This window comes from Thermobia domestica, chromosome 7 (assembly GCF_964235325.1).
Source record: "Thermobia domestica chromosome 7, izTheDome1.hap1.1, whole genome shotgun sequence".
Taxonomy (NCBI): domain Eukaryota; kingdom Metazoa; phylum Arthropoda; class Insecta; order Zygentoma; family Lepismatidae; genus Thermobia; species Thermobia domestica.
In genome coordinates, this window is record NC_137460.1 from 149,599,497 (window position 1) to 149,623,364 (window position 23,868).

The window sequence follows — 23,868 nt, forward strand, 5'->3', positions numbered from 1 at the left end:
CGACGACACTCTACGAGTATCCAACCCTACGATATGGCAGCACTGCACTTCAACTGGAAACGAAGAGAACGTGCACACTATACGTATTATATTTTATCAGTACAGTAAAAAATTACAGCTTAAAGTAATATATTACCAGATCATCAAGCTCCTTTTAATCTTGATTGTTTTTTGAAAACTGTCCTTAGCAGAATGCAAGCACAGTGTAAATAGATGATAATTGTATTTTTCCGCTTTATTTATACTTAGATCTGTATGGTTTAAAATTTTCCTACTGTTTTGAGGTATATCTTACTGTTGCTTAAACGTCACAAACAGGTCCCAGAAAGTATCCTTTCTTTTTTTTATATTTTTTTAGGGCAGAAAAGAAAATAAAGCATTGTAGAATAAAACTGGAAGGAAGATTGTACATAATAGGAACAATTCAATTCGAAAGTCTGGTGGAACTAGTCAATTACTACGAAAGACATCCTCTTTACAAACGAATAAGGCTCAAATATCCAGTTAGCAGAGATTTAATGGGAAAATTGGATAATGTAAGTACAGAAATATTCTCTATGTTTAAATGTATCTCTGTTGTATTTTTATTTTCGATACGCTAAATTTACCAAACGAGAATAGTGTGATTATGGGCGTAGAGCAATGCAGACTTGAATTCCGTAATAACATGATATGATCATGTCCAATCCATATTACATACTTGATTTAAAATAGAAGAGAAAGTCATATTGTGTGTGATTGAATCATGGAAAAACGTAAACTAGAAATACAAATAGATGAAGCCAATATGTGTAGTTAGTTGGCGAAACTGTTACACATTTATTATTGTTAAATAAATGTTGCTTTGTTCCGTATTTGTATTTCTAATTTAAGTTATTTAAGATAGCAAAGCTTTCAATCTAGATAGCTAGATAGCTTTCAATCACACTGGTACAGGCAAAGGTGCACTTACATGTCATTGTGTGTTGTAAATGACATTTGTTTAGAGGAAGAAAGTCCCAATTTCTTGTGCTGCTTATCGCTGTACAGAAAGATTTGAAAGAGAATATAATGCGCTATTTCACGCTTAAGTTGCACGTATCTTTTAGATATAGGAAAATTACTTATCTACAAAAACATTCTAATGTGTAAAATCAAGGCTATTATCATAACCCAGTTAAGTTAATAGTTCCTCAACTGCAACAATTCCTTATTCAATTGTCTCAAAAACTAAAGTTTTTATTATTTTATATGAGGGGAGGTGTATATTCGTATATGAGAGGAAGTGTATATAGGGGAGTTAACTTCAAAGCAATTGATACTTATCTGCAAGAGATTAGTGATAGATTAATCAAAGGCCATAAGTTGAATGTATGGCTGCAATGTAAGTGGAATAAATATAATTAATACAACAATCATTGTTGATTATTAATTAGAACACTTAGTGCATTCTTTAATATCCACACGATATCACAAAGTGATTGAAACCATTACATAACACATCAGTGTGCTACAGTTTAAGCTTTACTGTCATTTTCTGTTTCACTCCAGTTGATTTACATAAAACCAGAAAGTAATACAGGGTTTTATTAAAGTGTAATATATAAGTAAAATATGTTTGTCAGCGTCTTTGATATATGCATTTTCAATTGATCGATTGATTGGACTTCAACTTTCTTTTCAGTTTCAAGGCTATATGAGACGGGACAAAGTGGTAAGCACTGCACCATGAATCAAAATCGTGACCAAACGCAGAGTTCCCTCGTGGCTATATGGTTAACATATGCATCTTCGGCACGGGAGAATCAGGTTCGATTCCTGGTAGAAGCTCATGTGGTTGCGAACCCACGTTAAGCTTTAGGTCCACGTCTCATATATCCTTGCTACTGTCAAGGTCGCTAAACTCAGATCCAATCGTAACCAAATGAGTGGGTCACTTGACCCCGAATATGAATATATGCAAGTGCCATGAGTACTTTAATGCATTATTGTATCGTGTGAAACTTTTTCAGTGTATTAATTCTTCATTTTATTAAAACAGCCCGTCGCTGGAGTCAAAAATATATTTATAGATAGGATTGATGTCCGTAAACAAGAGTGATAGCGATATTAATTTCTGCGGTGGTCCAGTGGTAGAGCACCCACCTCTGGTACGAGAAATTCCTGGTTCGATCCCCAGCCACACGAGTTTATGGTGGACAGCATTGTGTCTGTAGGTTTTCTTGAGATTCTTGTATTCCATTAACCACTATAGAGCAGCCATGCTGGTAATTTACGGAAGTAATCCAACACTGCATATATCAATGGAGAAAGCCAGTAGATAGCTGATCAGGGCAGAGATAGCAGGATAAGGACCAGAGAAATGAAATATCAAAACATAAAACAAGCGGAACGTGGTACTATCAAAGGAGCTTGACAAACTCTCGTTGCCATAGTAACGATAGCAACAATGGAGATTATCAGAAATTCCTCTGTATAATACCCACATAATAATTCGATCATTTGAATTCATAACAGCTAATCAGCGGTGTGTCTACAACATATTCCAGAAACATTAGTAATTTACCAACTCTCGTTACCATCTTAACGATAGAAACAATTCGTTTAAAGGGCGCAACTCAATCAACGTTACTAACAATGGAAATTATCAAAAATTCTTGTGTATATAATATTAGGATAATATGCACATACTAATAGGGCACTCAGCGATGAGTCTACGCTTTTTCTGCCACTCTGAACTTCGTATCGGACTGAGATGAATGACAAGCAGTAGAAGAAGCTTTTTTTTTTTTTTTAATTTTTTTATCCTCCTCAAAAAGTAAGTGTGTCCCTGTGGCTCAGTTGGTTAGTGCAGCTACCCAGCAAGTAGGAGATCGTGTCGCGTCTTCGTCAATATGGGGTCCAGATTTTTCTGTATAACTCCATCGTTGTATTTTACTTTCAGGTACTTAAAAAGTATTCCAAAAATGTAAATAGTGATAGTACATCTCTTACTTGAATCAAAGGTAGCTTTATGGATGGTTCTAACCTTCGAGCTAATGTAAAAATAATAATAGTAACTTTGAAATAGTTCTTTGTACACAGTTGTTTCGAAAGACGTAAAATTATTGATTATAAATCCTTATGCCACTATCAATGTAGTACATAGTATGGTTAATGAGATATAGTCCAAAATTATGACTAAACGAAGTGATATACTTGAGGCTAAATTTGCATGCGTATTTCTCGAGAAAATCTACAAAAATGAACTTCTATGGCGCTGAAAGGTATATAGCTTATCTTGATTTTTTTTTATTCTGCTGGAATGGATTGTTTATTAATTTACCGTATATTTAAAAAGAATAACTGTTATTACCATATAGTATCTATGGTTTGTCTCCTTTTAACAGTGTTGCAACACCATTTGTAATAATAGCTAATTGGGAAGGCATTTCGCATTCATAGGAAATAAAACCCGAGATGTGTATAGAATTTTAGATGGAAAGTTCTTGGGAAAGAGATTTTTAGGTAGGCCAAGTAACAAGGTGAAGGGATAATATAAAGCAAGGCCCCTTAGGGAAGTGGATAAGATTTTGGATTGGATAAATTGGATAAGTCAGGTGCTAGATTTGTTTTCTGCAGTGACCGTTCGAGTTTTTGAGGGCATGAAGCAAACTTAATACTTAGCCATATATATATATATATATATATATATATATATATAATCGATCGGGTGTTCTACAAATGGCGCCCGCGAACAACAGAGCGCAAATTTTCAGGTCAAAATAAAGGGAAAATTCTGTATGATGGTATACTCTCCGGAGCCTCCTCCAGCCGCAATGGGGAATCAAAATTTTACATGTGGCATTGATTAACTTGGAGCCATTAGCGTTGCTCTACGAATCCATCAAGCGGCTACGTCAATTGTTACACTAATAAGTGGTGCTGGTGTCAACGGTTATTGACTTTAAGTGCCATCTGGAAAGAATCGATGTAACTATTTGCTGGATTGAGGAGCTGCGGGAGCTCAGTGGTAGAGCGTTCACGTTTGGTACAGGGGTCCTTAGTTCGATCCCATCTCGCGCCAAGTAAGCTTTATGATGGACAAATACCGTGTACATGGGTTTTCTAGGAATTCTCCCGTTTCCTTCCACTTTCTTCACTCCACAGTGCCATTCATTTCTTACAGTGTTCTTTAGCCTAGCCGGAATAATCCTGGGACGTAAAACTTAAAGATTTCATTTTTCATTTCATTTGATGGATTGGTATATCTTATCTATGGTTCTTTATCTGCAACGTTGCCACATAGTTCAGTTCGAGTCTTCAGACGAGGACACGAAAGGTATACAATTATATTTATTTTTCGCTTTATTTTGACGTGTGGAGTAGTGCTCTGTAGTCCGTGGGCGCCATTTTTAGAAGACCCAATATCCCATTGATGTGCATGAGAAATTATTTTTCTGCTTTGAAATGAACTGGTTGGTTTTTACTGGTTTCGTCTTCAGATCTATTAAAGTGTCTCTTACATCATATAAATTTGGTTAAATATAATTTTAATATTCAGTGCTCTAATTTATTGTAAATAATATTAAATTTGTATATAGTACGAAAACTTGAAAAAGCAAGACATTTAACTAAGCTTAAAGAAGAAATAAATAAAATTACAAAATTAAAATTCCAGTACATTTCAAAGAAAATGGAAAAATAGTTCCCCATATAAATGAATTGAATGAAAAGAAAGATGTGTATGTATTCAGTACCTTGATGGCTAATCTGTTGCAGGTTATAATCTTTTTAGCACGTAATTATAGTAAAATCAAAGGCACATATGGTTATGAAATAGTTTATTTTCTAATTTACTATACTACATGAGAAATTGTTAGTACTGAAGTGACATTTAACGTTAGCAAATGCAGAATACAATGCTGTTTCCTTTTTCAGAATTGTTGTAATAAAGTACAAATACTTTATAACACCTCCTTTTTCTTCTTTTTTTCCGGCTCCATACCTTTTGTATCCTAACTTTTGATGAAAATAAACATTCCAATTGAAGTTGACAATAAAAACTGTTTCTTTGCGAATGGTTCTGTTACAAGTAACTTCTCGAAATGCTGAATAGGTTTGAAAATGGGAGAGTATACTTTAAATTGTATATATTGTAGCCTTTTGTGTAGACGCACTAACTTCTAGTAGGTAAAACTTTAAGAAGAAAGTAATGTGCACGATTAAAGGACTTTAGTTGATGACTTTTTGTACTAATCGTGTTAATATATATATATATACTAAAGTTTGCCGTTCTTTTGATTACTGATTAAATGCAACTTAAAAATTCACTAGAATTGAGATAATCCGTACATTCTGTAATCGGAAATATTTTCCTGGCAGTATATATGCGTATTATAGGACAAAATAGCTGTGTTAAGCGAAGGATGTTTCAAGTATTTTACAAACGGCATTTAGAGAAAGATCAAAATCTTATGTGGTCTAATGGAATAAAGAAAAATTTACAAGGTAAAGTGTTGGTCGTTAAGAGTTTGCAATGTATCAAAAGGATTTAACACGAATAATCACTTTGTTCGTTTTAGAGTTCATATAAAATAAGATTGATGAATAATTTGGAGAACAGAGAATTGGTAAAACAAAGCCCATGTCAATATGGTGAATATGTACTGAGAAATGTGTCTGTATATACGTGTGGTATGTGATAATGAAAGAATACATGTTGACAGTGCTGGGGACGTGCTTTGACCGTTGATTTGTGTAGTAGCAATGGTATGATTCGTTATATCCGAATAAAGATGTTATCATCAAGATAACTTGACAACAAACTTTATAACATTTTTAATAGCGACAATTGGCTGTAAAGTTTTCTCTTTCATTCTTTTTTCTTTTTCATGTAGGTATTTGATAACATGGTATGTCATATTCTAATTTAAGGAGATCAATGTTAAAAGGTAACATGTTCATTCATATGAATTTTGTGGGCGAAGGAGGCTTATTTGATCTTTCAAAAATAGAAAGATCTAATTAAAAATTAAAATTGCTTTCCATTTTTTTTAAAATCAGTATTATTAATAGGTGCTAAGAAATGAACAATTTCAACGGTTTGGTTGTTTCTTGTTTAGAAGGATCAAGTTCCTTTGATTCCGTAAAATTGTATGAAGAGACATTCTAACCTTTTGAAAGTAAGCGTCTGAAATTTTCAAATACCAGTAAAGTCTCGATTCACTAAAGAATCCAGTTCTTTAATGAATGTAAAACTACAGATCTCGTAGTTCAAGTATACTCAATTCTAACTAAGCTTTTAAATGAAGAGAGTTTAAATTACTGTACCAAATTATCTAACAACTATCTATTATTGTTAAAATAAGAGATAACAATTCAAATCAGAGGTGCCACCCTTTCTCTCCTTCCAAGAGCTTGGGCACAACCTCCGGAATTCACATTTTCCCCCCAAATTTACTCTTCTTTCCTCAAATTTACCATTCTTCCCCAAAATTTACCCTTTCCTCAAATTTACCATGCTGCCCTCAAATATACCTTTCTTTCCAAATTTAGTGTTCTCCAGATTGATTGTAAATTTCCAATGGAAAGAAGTGTCCCCCAAATTCTCATGGGCGCAACCTGCGACCTAAAACCCGCCTATGGGTATCCTTGATTTAAATATCAAGTGTAGTTGGTATTGGTCTCAGATACTAGAATAGAACGGTAACTGTAACTTTTGACCATTAGTTTGTAACTGACAGTAGCAACACCATGCGGCGCAATTGTAAAGCTATGTTTCCACCGGTCTCCGATGACGTTTCTCAGTGCTTAATTGTTAAACGCATGTGACACTGAAACTTCTTAACTTAGTGGTATTTTTACCATATATTATGTCGTAATTAGGAATGTTTTGATAACAAATCATAGGGCAAATGGCAAGAGTGAAACGTAAGTTATGATACGTTGGCGAAAAAACAATGCTATTACTGAATTCCGCTCTAAAAATATCACAGATTAAATAACTGAAACACAACATGTAGTTCATCAACAATCAAACCATCTCATCACAGAATATAACTCTTCACTTTAAAATTGTAAGGATAGAATTGCATGTTAGCTAACAAACGATAATTTTCGTTTTTCATGTTAATTATGGCCTCATAAATATGAGAGTTTAGGGTATGCATTGTTTTTCTTACCGCAATTGAGGATGAAAGCAGTGGATTTCTAAAATATTTTCACTGGAATAATACATTTGCACTGTAAGGTTAATATTTAGTCATGAAAAATACGTCAGATTGTTTATATTTTATTTTACTGTTTTATTTATTTATTTATTTATTAACATAATTTCATTTAACAGCTGTGAAACTATTTTACCCTGGAAATGTTAACAGCGAAAGTTAGAAATGAATTTCAGTTCGTCTGGGAGAACTGAGCAAAGTAGAATCGTAACTAAAGTTGAAAGATGATTCGAACCTCGGACCTTCTGGCTATGGAGCGAGAACGCTGATCACTAATTTATTTACTATATCTACGAGAGAAAAAAATATACGAGTGAAAAAGATATGCAGAAGCTCCAAGAAACTACCACTTTATTGCTTACGTGAAATGATATATATATATATATATATATATAAAAGACAGGATAGTCAACTGATGATTAACACTATTTTCAATTACATATCCGACACGACACAACTTGCAATTAGAATTTCAGAAAGTACACAAGGATCGAATAGAAGGTAGTAGCTAGAGTATTTTGGAACAAAACAAGCCAGGGCATATTTCTTAATTTGATATATTACGTCTTTATACACTAAAGCTTTTGTGCACGTAAGTGTACTTGCTGTCTTTGTAGCAAGTTTGTGTTTGTCGTTAAATTCTTTCGCCGTTGGATAATTCACACACACACAGCTTACCTTTCTTCAACTTAACTGTACTATGAAAACTCTTAATTTCCATGAAATACTGAATAATCACATCATTGTTCACCTTTAATACACGTACTTCACGCACAACCATAGTAGTGTGCATGTATAAACGGTAAATTTCCTATAACACTCCATTAGCAAGTACTTGGAAATATTACATTTGTATTTATTGTGTTCAACTTTGGTATTTTTATTTGCCATGTTTTAAATACTATACGATGAATAATTCTTTTAGACTTTAACTGAAATTAACACGGAAATGCCTTACACTGGTTACCTTGTTGTTTGTAACATCTATTCTACCGAAGTTAATTCGAAGATAGTATCGTAATTTTTCTAGTTGTTTTAGAAATAACGTAGCATGGAAATAGTAAAATGGATATTCTTACTTAAGAGATAAAAATAGTTTTCAGTTTCTGATTTTTCTATATAGTTATTTTAAGATTGAAGAGTTCTATTTTTACTGATGATACATAATAGGCCTGGGGGCAAAGGGGAGTGGAGTAAAATGACTTCGTTTGTTACGTGTGTACTGAGTAGACATTGTAGGTGTATTGACTTGCCGTAACCATGGAATGGATTGCACTTGGGATCTAGTGGGCTGCTGGTAATACGAAGTACCGAACGGCATTGGCATAACAGGTCGGTAACTGTTAGGCAAAGAGTACTGTGGAAACACAGGAAGTACATAACTTCCTCGCTGTTTATCGGATATTGTGTAAGGTGGTTGAACAGGAACTTGCTGAGATGTAGTAGTATAATATATATTAGCAGGCGGTGCTGAGATTATTTCGGCATTTACGGTGGCTGGTGCAGTACTGGTAACAATTGTTTCTTTCACTGTGGGTACTTGCAGCACTATGGCTTCCTTAACAGTTGACTGTGGTACAGTTTGGGAGACAGCTACATTATATTGTGGTTTACTTGCTTCAACGGCTGTAACAGTTTGAACTACTTCCTTTTTAGTGTCAGTTTCTGACGCATATGCAGTTTTTATATCAACTTGGTCTCTTATTTCACTGACTTGGCTTGTTTCAGTTCTTTCTGAATCAGATACAACTGTTGCTCCTTGTTCTACAGCCTGCTGAGCAACCACTTTAGGAGCGACAATAGTGGCCACACTCACGGGTTCATTTTGAACTGCCGTAGAAGTAACTCCAACCGTGTCAACCTTAACTACTTTGTCAGTCTCCTGGTTTATACCAGTATTTCTCAGAACAGGAATTTGTTGAACAGATACTGTTTCATATTCTTTCACGATAGGTTGTGCTACTACGACAGGCACAAATTCTTCAATTAATTCATAAACTGGTTGTGTTGCTACAGGTATTTCCACAACCTGTTGATGTTTTTCTATTACTGGCACTTGTATTACTTGTTCCACTACTGGTCCTTGCAGTACTGTAGTTTGACGTTCCTGTTCTGTTATTACAGGAGTTTCTACAATGGTTTGTTGTTTATTTTCCTGTGTGAGAATTTGTTGTTCTACTACTGGCCCTTGAACTACAGTTGTTTGTTTTACCCGGTCAGTGATTGCTGGCGCTTGAACTACGGCAGAGATTTGTTCTTGCTGCTTCACTACTGGTCCTTGAACTACAGCAGAGATTTGTTCTTGGCGCTCAGTTGCTGGGACTTGAACTACAGTTTGTTGATTCATTTGTTCGTAATATTGTTGGTCTACTACTGGCCCTTGAACTACAGTTGTTTGTTTTACCCGGTCAGTGATTGCTGGCGCTTGAACTACGGCAGAGATTTGTTCTTGCTGCTTCACTGCTGGTCCTTGAACTACAGCAGAGATTTGTTCTTGCTGCTCTACTACTGGCTCTTGAACTACAGTTTGTTGATTCATTTGTTCGTAATATTGTTGGTCTACTGTTGACTCTTGAACTGCAGTTTGTTGATTCATCTGTCCGTAATATTGTCCTACTACTGGTCCTTGAACTACGGCAGAGATTTGTTCTTGCTGCTCTACTACTGGCTCTTGAACTACAGTTTGTTGATTCATCTGTCCGTAATATTGTTCTACTACTGGTCCTTGAACTACAGCAGAGATTTGTTCTTGCTGCTCTACTACTGGCTCTTGAACTACAGTTTGTTGATTCATCTGTCCGTAATATTGTTCTACTACAGGTCCTTGAACTGTAGCAGAGAGTTGTTTTTGCTGCTGTACCTGACCGTAATATTGTTCTACTACTGGTCCTTGAACTACGGCAGAGATTTGTTCTTGCTGCTCTACTACTGGCTCTTGAACTACAGTTTGTTGATTCATCTGCCCGTAATATTGTTCTACTACTGGTCCTTGAACTATGGCCGAGATTTGTTCTTGCTGCTCCACTACTGGCTCTTGAACTACTGTTTGTTGATTTATCTGACCATAATATTGTTCTACTACTGGTCCTTGAACTACAGCAGAGAGTTGTTCTTGCTGCTGTACTATTGGCTCTTGAACTACAGCTTGTTGATTCATCTGTCCATAATATTGTTCTACTACTGGTCCTTGAACAACAGCAGATATTTCTTCCTGTTGCTCAATTGTCGGCGTTTGCACTACAGTTTGTCGTCTATTCACCTGTCCATAATATTGTTGCTCCACTACTGGGCCTTGCACTAAAGTTACGTTTTGTTTTTCTTGTTGTTGGACTACTGGCCGTTGTACTAAAGTTGGAGGACGATTTTTCTGTGTATAATATTGCTCTACTGTTGGCCCGCTTATTGTAACAGTTTGTCGTTCTTGTTGCTCAACTACTGGCGTTTGTACTACAGTTTGCTGTGTTCTCTTACCAAAAACCTCTTGTTCTACTACTGGTCCTTGCACTATTGTGGTTGTCTTTTCCTGTTGCTTTACTGCTGGCGTTCGCACTATTGTTTGTGTTCTCTTTCCAAATACTTGTTGCTCTACAGTGGGTTCCTGTTTTGTAGCACTTGAAAAAACAAAGATATTTCCTGGATTATTTACGTAAGCAGGTGGTGATATTTGAATTTCATCTCTAGATGTATCGATAGTTGATGCGTGAATTACTTGTTCGACTTCGACGTGTGAACTACCAGGCACAACCGACACCTGCTCTGGTACATTCGGAACTGAAATAACTGATTCTGGATATACAAAGTTCACAATTGTCTGAGGAATAGGAAGAGGAGCACCACCTGGTTGTATTTTAACAATAGCCTGAAATCCATTTTCTTTGTCAGCTGTGTAGGTTACAATGCGAAGATCACCATTGGGTTCAGCAACGGTGTATGATCCTTTCACTACTTCGCCTTCTCGAGTTTCCTCGTGTGTTTTGTAGTCTCCAGTTTTTTCATCTTTCACGTAGTAACGGAATTGATAATGAGCAGGCTAAAGAAATAGAAAAAAATGTATTAGCATCATTCAGAGTTAAGTTTGCAATTAGATAATTTTATAATTTGAAATATACATAAAATAAAACAGAGATTTGATAAATATTTGCTTTTTGTATCATAAATGATGATACTTTTTATAACATTATTTTCAGTCTACGTATAGGAATATCAAGTACTTTATTTATTTAACATTTTATTAAAAACTACAAAATGAAACAGTATTTGAAACCATTGGCAAAAATATTGGCAAAACCAGTTTGAGTTGTCAGCGAAGTTTTAATACTTCATTTACTTGACTTCCATTTTCTGCGTTGATATATTTAATTATCGAAATTTTCGATGAACGCTTTCATCTTCCTCAGCAACGTTCTCCAAAATCTCGACTGATACTTCAATCACACCTCATGGGTTCAAGAATAGAATACTTCAATGGATTGATCTGTAACAAATAGTGCATTTTCCAATTACCCGTATTGAAAATGATACAATCATGTGGTTCGGATTCCACGTTAATTAGTAGGTCTCGTCTCATATAGCCTCGATGCTGAAACGGACATTAAACTCAAAATCAACTCAACTCAACTTAAAATAATACAAAACATTCCACTTGAAATATCTTGTACAGTGAAACTCATACAACTTCACTGAATCGTGAAGTTCTTAATAGCCACATACTGAGGATGACAAGACATCGTTGAAACATATACGTCGAAATTAATAATATGGCTACTTAATCTTTCGTAAGTGTGGTGAATTTCTGGAACATCGTTAGTGTGGCCAGTCTCAGAGACCGTTTTTTTTATTTCATTCTCCTATGAATTCTTTCTTGTTATTAATGCTAAATATGGTTGTATTATATTACCATGATCTTTATCAATATACAACTATGATCATTTCAATTATTGACCTAAAAATACAAAGAGGTTCAACTCCCGCCTCCTGTTATAATAATAATAATAATAATAATAATAATAATAATAATAATAATAATAATAATAATAATAATAATAATAATAATAATAATAATAATAAACAAATGACCACCACCCGGAATCTGAGACCGTGCCACACATACGAAGGATTAAGTGAGTTCTAGATGAATATTTCATTATTGAAAATATTTCCCGTAATTTAATAAAAAGTAATTTCTTTAAAATTGTTATATACATATAAAGTTTCGAAGAACGTTGCTCAGGAAGTCACTAAATTTTTAGAACATGTATCCTCTTATTTCATTTAAGTTGTACATATACAGTTTTTGGAAAATATTGCCCAGGCAACACTAAATTCAGAGGACAACTTTAACTCATCCAAGGATTGCGGAGATTTGAATAATTTTTTACACAATTTCGTCCCAATCATATTCTTTATAAAACATTCAAATTCAAACTCTGTACGTTCTAATGCGGAAACTTGTTTTCTTAATCAATTGAAAGAAGCATGCATACGCTTATTGTTTTGTTATGTAAGCTGCTTGAAGAGTTATCTATTAAGCAAACTTCAAGGGTACTCTCCCTGTTTTTCTCTACGCTGTTACAGAAACAGCCCTCTAACAGACCGGCACTTAAATTTAAAAGATTTTCGGATAAGAGAAAGGAAATGGTGATTACGGAAAATGTATAAATAAAAAAAAATGTTAGCAAGGTTACAAAGCAGGGGACATAAAGTTGTAAAACGTAACTCATTAAGTAATATAATAATAAAATATTGATTTTTGGATGATAAAACTAGAAAAAAATACTGAAAGTGAATGAACTTTCATTCCCTATAATGTAGGACTGCCTAATGGCCATAAAGCTAAGACTAATTGGGATAACCCTTCTTATTCCCCTCAAAATACAATCAAAATATTTTCAGCTTCCCAAGGAATCATGCAGTGGACAACCGCATAATACACAGTTTAAGATATTACAACTTCCGTAAACGCAGATAACATAAAATTGGTATCTGTGGATTTAAAGGATATATATGCATCAATTCTTGTATCTTTAAGCATATATTTGTTTGCGGTCGAGTTCTGTTCAGAAGATAACAAATACCCATAATTGTAGTGGAAGAATCACTAATCCTCTTTATTGGAGTGCTGTCGAAAGTACGATTTCCAGTTCTCGGAAATTTTATAAACAGATTGGTGGATTATCCATGGGAAACCTCTAAGTAATTTTTAGCAAACGTTGTGCTTAATTAAAAAGAATTCGATATTTTAAAACAGTGGTTCCCAGTCTTGTTTACCTGGCGCTCTTCTTTGTAAACCCTTGCATACTTCACACCCCCCTCCTTCCCGTTCGTTGGGTTTATGTGCTTTTTGTGTAACTCCTTCTGCTATTTCAGTTGCAGTATTGAATCCTGAAATTTTTAATAATAATAATAATGTTTTCAGTAATTCATTTAATTTCCAGGAGCACTTTGCATATTCTTGTGCAGTATTATTTTTTAGAAGCTTTCTTCTTAATGGAATTAGTTCTTACGCAATAGTTTCTTTCTTTTTGTAGGCTATTTAATGTTTCTTTATTACAAATTCATAGCATTTGTAATTACGAATGTAATTTATTTCTGTAAGTAGCTTGCGACCCCCGTGCTCACTCTTCCCCTAAGGTTACGCACGCCTAGGTTGGAATCACTGTTTTAATATCTTCATGATTACAATATACAAACTACTATAGCTAACACAGTACGTTTATTGTATATACTGTATGTAAGCATGAGGCCAAGTTAACATTGTATATCAGCCTAAAAGGTCTTTGTAGTTGAATTCCGTGGGAAACAAATTTCTGTCGTAATTTTTCGAAGTCATATTAACCATAATGCATTTTAGTAAGATTACCTTTGCAATTAACGTATTGGCCCGAATATAAGCCCGCCCTTTAAAATTTGAAGGATCGGAAAAGGAAATAAAGATGATACCCGGATATAAGCCAAGGAAAGAAAAGAAAATAACGGTAATGATTTATCGGCAGATTCAGGAAATACAGATAACTACAGTTTATTTCTAGGTTTGATGATGCTTCCTTCCCTGCATGGTGATTCATATTGGCGGCAACCCAGTAGATCCATTTTAGTAGAAATGAATACCAACAGTTTCGATGATGCTGTAGTTGGATAACATCACAGTATCTATAGTGTGGCCAGTTTCTACAATGCTATTGTTGCATTATAGTTATTTCATAATGAGAAATGAACACATTTTTAGCACAAGATATATTGAAATGTCGTAAGTTTTGTAAGGGTAGGAATATAAGACTCATCCTAATTTCGTCACAGTTGAAATTTTGATAAAATTTGCGGCTTATATTCAGGCCAATACGGTATTTCGTAGGACATGACTAAACACATTAAGGGTCTTAGCTTCTTCTTCTTTTTTTTGGTGTATGTGTGTGAGAGAGAGAGTGTAAGTGTGAGAGTGAGTGAGTGAGTGAATAACTTAAAGAACATGAAAAATGTATAAAATTTGAAACATGAGCCAGGTATTATCAGGAAAGTTCTAATAAAGGAACTATTAGTTACTTTCAAGTGTTTTCGTACAATGTATAAATTTGAGTGTCTGATATTTATGACATAAAATTGGTACTAACCCTTCTGAGTGATCTAGAAATAGACGTTAGTTTATATTTTAGTATGTCGTATATATGGCTCACTTTCTAAAATTTTTATGTACGTCATTGCCTTGTAAGTTATTCATTGAATTTCAAAAATGAGTATACTGAAGATCCAATAAAAGTACTTACTTCTTCAATTTCTATCACTTCTTCTGGTCGTACGTACGTTACTTCTTTTATACCCGTTTGCGCTGGTCTAGTGTAGGTTACTTCTTTTATATTTGTTTGCTGGGGTCTTGTATAGGTTACTTCCGTTTGCACTGGTCGTGTGTACGTTACTTCCGTTTGCGCTGGCCTTACTTTGACTACTTCTTGTGTTTGCGTTTGCACTGGTCTACTGTAGGTTACTTCTTTTACTTCTGTTTGCACTGGTCGTGTATACGTCACTTCCGTTTGCGTTGGTTTTACCTGGACTACTTCTTGTGTTACTGTTTGTACTGGTCTAGTGTAGGTTACTTCTTTTACTTCCGTTTGTACTGGTCTATTGTAGGTTACTTCTTTTATATTTGTTTGCTGGGGTCTTGTATAGATTACTTCTTTTACTTCTGTTTGCACTGGTCGTATGTACGGTACTTCCGCTAGCACTGGTCTTACAAGCGTCACATCTTTTACTTCAATGTCCACTGGTCGTGCATAGGTTACTTGTTTTGTCTTCACTACGTTTGGGTTTGAGCTTGTAAGTGTTTTAACTACAGCATCTTCTGGGCCAATGTTCTGAATCTGTACATTCCCAGGAACGAAGCTTCGTTGTTCTACTGCGAATATGCCAACTACAAAATGGCATAAAATCACCTGAAATTTAAAAAATATCGTACAAAATGTGTTGCAAAATGATACGATCAATAGAATTGAATCAATATCTAAGTATATTCCTACATAAAATAATGAACTGTCATTATTTGATGTCTGTTGCGAAAAGAAACATCGAATAAAATCTGTTTACAGTATATACATAAACTACAATTAAAAGCGTTCGTGCTTTCATTATTCCAGGGTTACCAAGACCTTTTTAAGCATGTTACTATAATTAGAATAATGTCGAATCTGTGTAAAATTGTTTTTCAGTATATCTTTGTAACATATCACAATATTGAAAGGGGCATTTCCAAATGTCGTGAAATTACTTCTGTATATGCCCATGGCATTAACAAATTACTTGTTTTAAAAGATATGTAAAAATGAAAGTAACAATGTTTGTTCGCAAACTCCTCCTAGATCGTCGCACTGATTTCGATGATTTTTGGTACATGAATGGATCATGGCCTGACGTAGGTTTCTGTCATATTACTTTGATTATAACTGCGTATCTTAAGAAAGGGAGCGGGTGATCAAAATTTAAGGGCAGATAAGTTGCCCTGTGTCTCAGCGTTTTTGAAGTTTACCATTTTAGTGGGAGCTTCTTCTATACAGGGTGTTTCAAAGCGATACCGACAACGTTTGGGAGGCGATTCCCTACACCAAGATACGACGAAAAGTATAGACCAGCCTGGGTGCACAAATGCTTCCTTTCGAAATTATAGGCTGCCGAAAACATAAAAAAAAAAAAAAAAAACTTTAAAGGTCCATAGTTCCAAAACTATGGGACCTACTGTAGTCGGATCAAGACTTCATTTAGGAACTAGTATGTGCCCTATCCAAGTTTCAGAATCCTGCGATACTTCCGCAACAATTTTTATAGAGGTAGTTGGAAAGTATTTCAAGTTATATGCCCATAGCGAAACTGCCTCTATATAAATTGTTGCGTGAGTACCGCAAGATTCTAAAACATGTATTTCTGGATAGCGCACATATTAGTTCCTAAGTGAAGTCGTGACCCGACTACGATAGGTTCCATAGTATTGGAGCTGTGGACCTTTAAAAGTTTATTTGTTCATGTTTTCGGCAGCCTATAACTCCGAAAGGAAGCATTTGTGCACAAAGGTTAGTCTATACTTTTTGTCTATTCATGTCAGGAATCACCTCCCAAACGTTGTCGGTGTTGTTTTGAAAAACCCTGTATATGCAATATTGTATGTGTATATCCCACCATACCTCTAGAACACATGGAGTAATATCAACTAAGCTTGGTACACATATGACTTATAATCTGGAAAAAATACTGTGGGGTAAGACCTACTACGACACCCCTAGCGGGATGGAAGGGAAACATATAAAAATAATGTAATATGACCAGTATTATTGTCGAATCCATAGTTTTTGGGGTCGCTGAGATGAATAGTGGTGCTCTCGATGCCGTTTAAGTCTAAGAGTTCAAACCTCATTAGCGAGAGTAGGGGAGCGAGGAATCAAAATTTACACGAAAAATTGAATATCTCACAATCTGGTCAACTGAAGATGATGAAAACTTTGTATATAAGATATTTACACGTATTTAAAATAAGCGGATCCGTATCACATCGTTTTCCAAAATTATCGTTTTATGGGAAAAGGTTATATCAGACTTGTATTTAATCCGTTAAAAAAACTAACGATGAAATTAATTAACTTTTTGTTAATTTTTAATGTAATCGATTAAGTTTTTCAGAAGTTACTTTCTAATCTATATATATGAAATTGAAAATCACTATGTTTGTGACTCTAAATCTCCTGAACCGATCGACCGATCTCGATCAAATTTGTAACATGGATGAGGTTCGAGGCTGGGCTGGTTTTAGGCTATTCACTTTGATGGTAGAACTGGTGGGGAGGGGGACGGGGTATAAAAAAATAAATAAAACTTAATAACTCCTGAACCACTCGACCGATCTTGATCATATTTTCAACATAGATGAGGTTCAGGCCTGGGATCGTTTTTAAGATTTAAATTTGACGGAGCAACATAGGGGAGGAGAAGAAAGGGGAGATATAAAAAAATCAATTTATATAAGACTGAACGTGACTATTTTTGTAACTTAATAACTATTGAACTATAGGTTCGGATCTGGAAACATTTTTGTACGAGGTGTGATTGGAAAGTTGTAAGACTGGGCTTGTAATTTATAAATGACAGTACTTACAGGCTATTGTGATGGATTTTCATCAAGGTAGTCCCCTGCTAAATGATCACACCGATTCCAACGGTCTTTCCACTTCTGGAAGCATTCCTGAAAATTACTTTTCCGTAATGGTGTGAAGCACTCTCTCCGTATTTGCTTGAATGTTCTCAATTGCGTCGAATCTATTCCCTTTTAATGACAATTTTAATTTAGGAAAGAGGTAGAAGTCGTCCGAGGCCAAATCTGGGGAATACGGGGGTTGCGGAAGCACAAGAATGTTGAATTTGGCCAAAAAGTCCTGGACCAAGAACGCACAATGCGCTGGTGCATTGTCGTGGTGGAGAATCCAATTTTTTCCTTTCCAGAGGGCAGACCTTTTCCGACACACATTTTCGCGCAGACGCTGAAGGACACTTTTGTAGTATTCCTGGTCGACTCTTGGCACCTAGGGGCAAATTCATGATACACGATGCCCTTAGAATCGAAAAAAAAAAAAACATTGTGTTCACTTTCGACCGACTTTGTCGCGCTTTCTTGGGTTTTGGTGAGTCGGGGCTCTTCCACTGAGAAGAGTGGGCCTTTGTTTCTGGGTCACGCCCATAAACCCATGATTCATCACTTGTTATTATCCTGGGGGGCGCGGTGGCTCAGTGGTAGAGCGATCACCTCTGGTGCTTGGGGTCCCGGGTTCGATCCCAGCCTCCGCCAAGTGAACTTTGTGGTGGACAAACACCGTGCTCGTGGGTTTTCTCGGGGTTCTCCCGTTTCCTCCCACTTTCTTCATTCCACCATTTCACTCATCTCTCATAATCACCGTCTCCTTTAGCCTAACCGGCATAACCGTGGGACGTAAAACTTAAAGATTTCATTTCATTTTTTTGTTATTATCCTATTCAAGAAATCTGAGTCAATTTCAGCTCGATTAAACAGTTCTTGGGACATTTCAAGTCTTTGTTGTTTCTGCTCGTGTGACAACACTTTTAAAATGAATTTCGCGGACACTCGACGCAGGTTCAAATCATCAGGTAAAATTGACTTAACCGCATAGAAACTTAAATTCAGGTCTTCAGCCATCTCCCTAATTGTAAGTCTACGGTTCGAGCACACTAAATTGCCAACTTTCGCAATGTTTTCGTTAGTTTTTGATGTTGAAGGCCGGCCAGACCGGGGGTCATCCTCTACTGACTCGCGGCCATCTTTGAATCTGTGAAACCGGATAAACACGTTTGACCGGCTCAGACATTTGTCTTCAAAAGCTGTTTTTAATAGCTCGTAAGTCTCCGAAGCAGATTTCCCAGGTTTCAAACAAAATTTCACACAAACGCGTTCCAATTTTTCATCCATTTTGCGCACTTAAAAATCCGCCAAGACACACCCACACGCCCGCACTCAACTGGTTGCTACGCCGTACTGAATCAAGATATCTCGATGCATGTTTCAACATGTCTCAAGGACACACCAAGCCACCGCTTCCGTGCTAATGGGCGATTATATCTACTCCTCCTGAGCATTGTTGCCAACTGTCTTTAAACTTTCCAATCACACCACGTAATTTCACTTTAACGGTAGATCCTCGGGAAGGGGGAGGGGAGGAGGACGTATAAATGAAAACTGATAAAACCTAATAACTTTTGAACAACCCAACCAATCTCGATCAAATTTTTATATATGAGGATCGGGCCTTGGGTGTTTTCTATCGTTTCACTTTGAGAGCCAACGTAGGGGAGGGGGAGATATATGTAAAAAAAATAAAATAAAAAAGACTGCTTTTGTGACTTCATCACTCTTGGACCACCCGACCGATCTCAATCAAATTTTCAACATATGTGAGTTTAGGGGCAGGGATTACTTTAGGCTTTTCACGTTGACGATACAACGTAGGGGAGGGGGAGAGAAAGGGTCTTTCCTAGTAAGACAGTGAAATCGGCCCTTGATCCAAATTGGGTCGCTATTGCCCAAAAAGATTACCCTTGACCTAAAACTACCTAAAAAAAAATTGACCCCCTACCCCCTCTCCTTACCGAATTATCGTATCATACATGCTCAAAATTGAATATTTTTAAAATTTTTGTGGGGGTGGCCCAAAAATTTTGAAAGTTTCACAGATTGTAGATACTATCTAGATGTAAATGTGCAATTTTTTCAAAACTATCGATGCCTATTTTCTTTATTTTTTGCGTGTTGAAAATTTAAAAAAAATGTAGAAAAAAAAATTGAGGGGGGACATGTCCCTGTATTTTTTTTTGTTAAAAATTTTGTTATACCCTTAGGTACAACATTTTTTTTTTCGGGGCCTGAAAGTGATGGCAACATTGTCAAAAAGAAATAAAACTGAAAACAAATGTGTTTTTCGCACAGTTTTCCCACCATTTTAGGGCCCTCAACGTGAGGGCCCCTTTCAAACAATTCTTTGCCAAAGTTCACAATTTTCCTCTCTCTTGCGTCTCTTCCGCTTCTGTCGTTTTTCGGCTGCTTCGATTGTATCCATTTCGGAATAGAAACACCAAATATATCTCCGCAACAGTGCTTTCACTTCAACCGACTCTTGCACAAGAAAGGTACATACAGCTCGCGGTAGAGAGCGCTACCGGTAGAGGGCGCCACTGTGTGAGGCCAGTGAAGCAAGCACTGATAGATACGACAAGCCGATGCGAGGAATGTGTATCTTTGTTGTGCAAGAATCGGTCGAAGTGGAAGCACTGTTACGGAGATATATTTGGTGTTTCTATCCGAAATAGACACAATCGAAGCAGCCGAAAAACGACAGAAGCGGAAGGGACGCAAGAGAAAGGAAAATTGTGAACATTGGTAAAGAATTGTTTGAAAGGGGCCCTCACCTTGAGGGTCCTAAAATGGTGGAAAAACTGTTTGAAAAACATGTTTTTTTTTCAGTCTTATTTCTTTTTGACAAAGTTGCCATTACTTTGAGGCCCCGAAAAAAATATATGTTGTACCTAAGTGTATAACAATTTTTTTAAACCAAAAAATCAGAAACGTATCCCCGTAATTTTTTCTACATTTTTAAAAAATGTTCAGCACACAAAAAATAAAGAAAATACGCATCGATGGTTTAAAAAAAATGCACATTTACATTTAGATAATATCTACAATCTGTGAAACTTTCAAAATGTTTGGATCACCCACACCAAAATTTAAAAATATTGAATTTTGAGCATGTATGATACGATAATTCGGTAAGGGGATGGGGTAGGGGGTCAAATTTTTTTTTGAGGTAGTTTGAGGTCAAGGGTAACCTTTTAGATCAATAGCATCCCAATTTGGATCAATGGCCGATTTCACTATCTCACTAGGAAAGACCCTTTAAATATGGTCAAAAATGACCGATATTAGTGTTGAATCTATAGTTCTTGCAGTCGCCGAGATGAACAAGGACACTTCTGATGCTGTTTAAATCCATTTTCAGCCCCGACACTTGGGAGATGAGCAGGGGTAACATAGATTAAAATGATCGAAAATGAGCAATATCAATGTGTATTTAAATTATTTATTTCAAACCAGCGAAGCGGATATATATGCTAGTTGATAATATTTTCAAAAAACCGTAACGATTAAAAAATTATTTTTTCCTAGAGCACCATGTGAAATGTATATTCTGAAAGAAATTCTTTGTGGGTTATTTCAAAAACTTCAAGGACAGTTCCACCTCAGAAGTGGATTGATGCAAACCCCTTTTGCAAAGTAGTCTCAACTTGTCTTGAAGGTTGGATCATGTCTTATAGACTCTATAACTACGTAATCATCACTATTCAAAATTATTATGTACACTCATGTCCAAAATTATTGTCGCATATCTATAGTTGTCTTCTTATAAGAATATAATTTGATAATGATTTTGCAGGGTACTTTTAATACTGATACTGGGTGTATAATCGAGAAATATATATTTGTGGTAAATTTCATAGGAAAGGAATTATAAATACGAAAATTAGAATGAGTAAAATAAAATGGTGCTAAACGGACAAGAACATTTTATTTTCGTTTTATTGTTCTTTTTTACTGCTCTTTTGACATGAAATTTGCCACATACATGTCTTTGCTGATTATACACATACTAACATTATAAGAAATATCCGGTGAATTTTTTTTATCAAATTATGTTCCTACAACAACATATTTATAGACATGCGATAATAATTTTGGACATGAGTGTACATAGTATTGTCTATAACTTTGATGTTATATATGGTATGCTCATCATTTTTACTGCATTTTAATATTACATTATTTATTAAATCTAAAATATTTTCTCTTTAGAATCGACAATTACACAAAAAAATTATATGCACATCATTTTCATTTTTCCTCAATTTTATTACTTTTATAGTTTGTTTTTATTATTTGAGAGATTTGTTTGAAAACAGTAATTTTAAATAATCATCAATTTCCCATTGCCGTAATTTTATCCATTAAATTTTACATTAACTTTCCCTACTCAAGATAATTCTCATTGCATGATAGTGAAAATTACAATTTTCAATTCTAATTGATTAATTTTTGGAAGTTAATTTTTAACTATTATTTTTTCTCATATTAACTTTTAATCCGTTTAAATTTTCAATTAGTTTTTCCAAATTATATATATATATATATATATATATATATATATATATATATATATATAGATAGATAGATATAATATGTATGTTCCAACATAACTCTGGAACGCCTGGAGTTCAGCCAAACATGGTACGCACATTTAGAGAAAAATAATGTGGGGGTAGGACACCCCTACTACTCCTAGAGATGAGAAGGGATGTAAAAATAATCCGAAACGACCGACATTGTTGTCGAATCCATAGTTTTCAGGGTTGCTGTAATTGCATAGTGACACACACAAGCCTAAGTCCAAGTTCAAGCCCCATGAGCCCTTGGAGTGAAAAGTAAAATATCCAAAATTACCAAGATTAGTGTCGAATTCATAGTTTTCAGGATTGGGAAAACATCTGACCCGTTCGAAGTTACTTTTGGAACATTACCAAAATCGAGCTAGGTTTTTATCATTTCACTTTAAGACCGTATCCTAAGGGGGAAAGGCGATTTATAATTTATGCTCCAAATAAAATATCTCGCGGATTTTTATCATTACACATCCATTGAAATGAGTATGCTAAGTTGAAGGAATGTGTGATCTAACTTCGTTTTTTACAAAACGCATTCTCAGCAGGAGCAGGGTGTTAAAAAATTATGCAGAAAATGGGATAGCTCATGATCCTATCAACTTCGATAAAATTTGGTGTATAAATTGTTCTTTTAAAGAAGTATGTGTATGTTTCACCATAATTCTAGAACACGTGGAGTAATTTTAACCAAACCTGGTACACATATTACTTACAGAGTCTGTACTTTAAATAATGAGAATATTTTTGTCCTGACGCGACTGTGCGTCAGAGCACGCTGGGACCGGTTGGAGTCGGAAGGGGGGGGGGGTGACCTAGAAAGCACTCCAAGCGGTAGTTGCCTGCTCGCTTCCGTCGAGGCATGATCACGCGCGGCGTGGACGTCTGCAAGGAAGTGTGTGCAAGAGCAAAATGCAGCAACTCATTGAACGGCGTTACGCAATCAAATTTTGTGTTCGCCTTGGAAAATCTGGTGCATCAACGCTGGAGATGATTTCATCAAGCGTACGGCAGTGGAAGTGTATGACAAGCTCAAGTTTTTAGGTAGCAAAAAATGTTCAAACAAGGCCGGGAGAGCGTGGAGGACGAACCCTGCGCTGGCTGGCCGTCAAACTGAAGAACCGGAGACAACGAACAACGTGTGTGAGATTTGCTGAATTCGTACCGGTGTTTAAGTATTCGTTTTATTGCGGATACGCTAGGAATCGATAAAATGGTTATTCACAAAAGTATCACCGAAGATCTTGGGATGAGGAAAATTTGCGCCAAGCTCGTCCCCAAAGTTTTGATGAATGAGCAAATGCAGAACCGTGAGGCCGTTTCGAAAGATCTTTTGGAACGCGTTCAAGAAAACCCTCAGTTTTTGGACAATGTCATTACCGAAAATGAAAGTTGGATCTTCAAGTACGACTCCGAAACAAAACGGCAGAGCACCGAA

At 35.7% G+C, this 23,868-nt stretch overlaps 2 protein-coding genes across 3 annotated transcripts in view; one reads left to right on the forward strand and one right to left on the reverse strand.

Annotated features, from left to right (window-relative positions):
• Positions 1–23,868, forward strand: part of sl (small wing phospholipase C gamma 1) — a 269,208-nt gene that overhangs the window by 127,786 nt on the left and 117,554 nt on the right. The window contains exon 14 of the mRNA XM_081765407.1: positions 359–536. Within this exon, the coding sequence (XP_081621533.1) occupies positions 359–536 (178 nt within the window). The remainder of the gene's footprint in view (positions 1–358; positions 537–23,868) is intronic.
• Positions 4,788–23,868, reverse strand: part of LOC145690483 (uncharacterized) — a 34,767-nt gene continuing 15,686 nt past the window's right edge. The window contains exons 2-4 of one of the 2 annotated variants that reach the window (XM_081765406.1): positions 14,948–15,610; positions 10,048–11,217; positions 4,788–9,981 (exon numbers count right to left, since the gene is read on the reverse strand). In XM_081765406.1, the coding sequence (XP_081621532.1) occupies positions 8,338–9,981; positions 10,048–11,217; positions 14,948–15,610 (3,477 nt within the window). In that variant the 3' untranslated portion in view covers positions 4,788–8,337. Of the gene's footprint in view, positions 11,218–14,947; positions 15,611–23,868 lie in introns of both variants that reach the window. The other variant, XM_081765404.1, reaches the window with a different exon arrangement.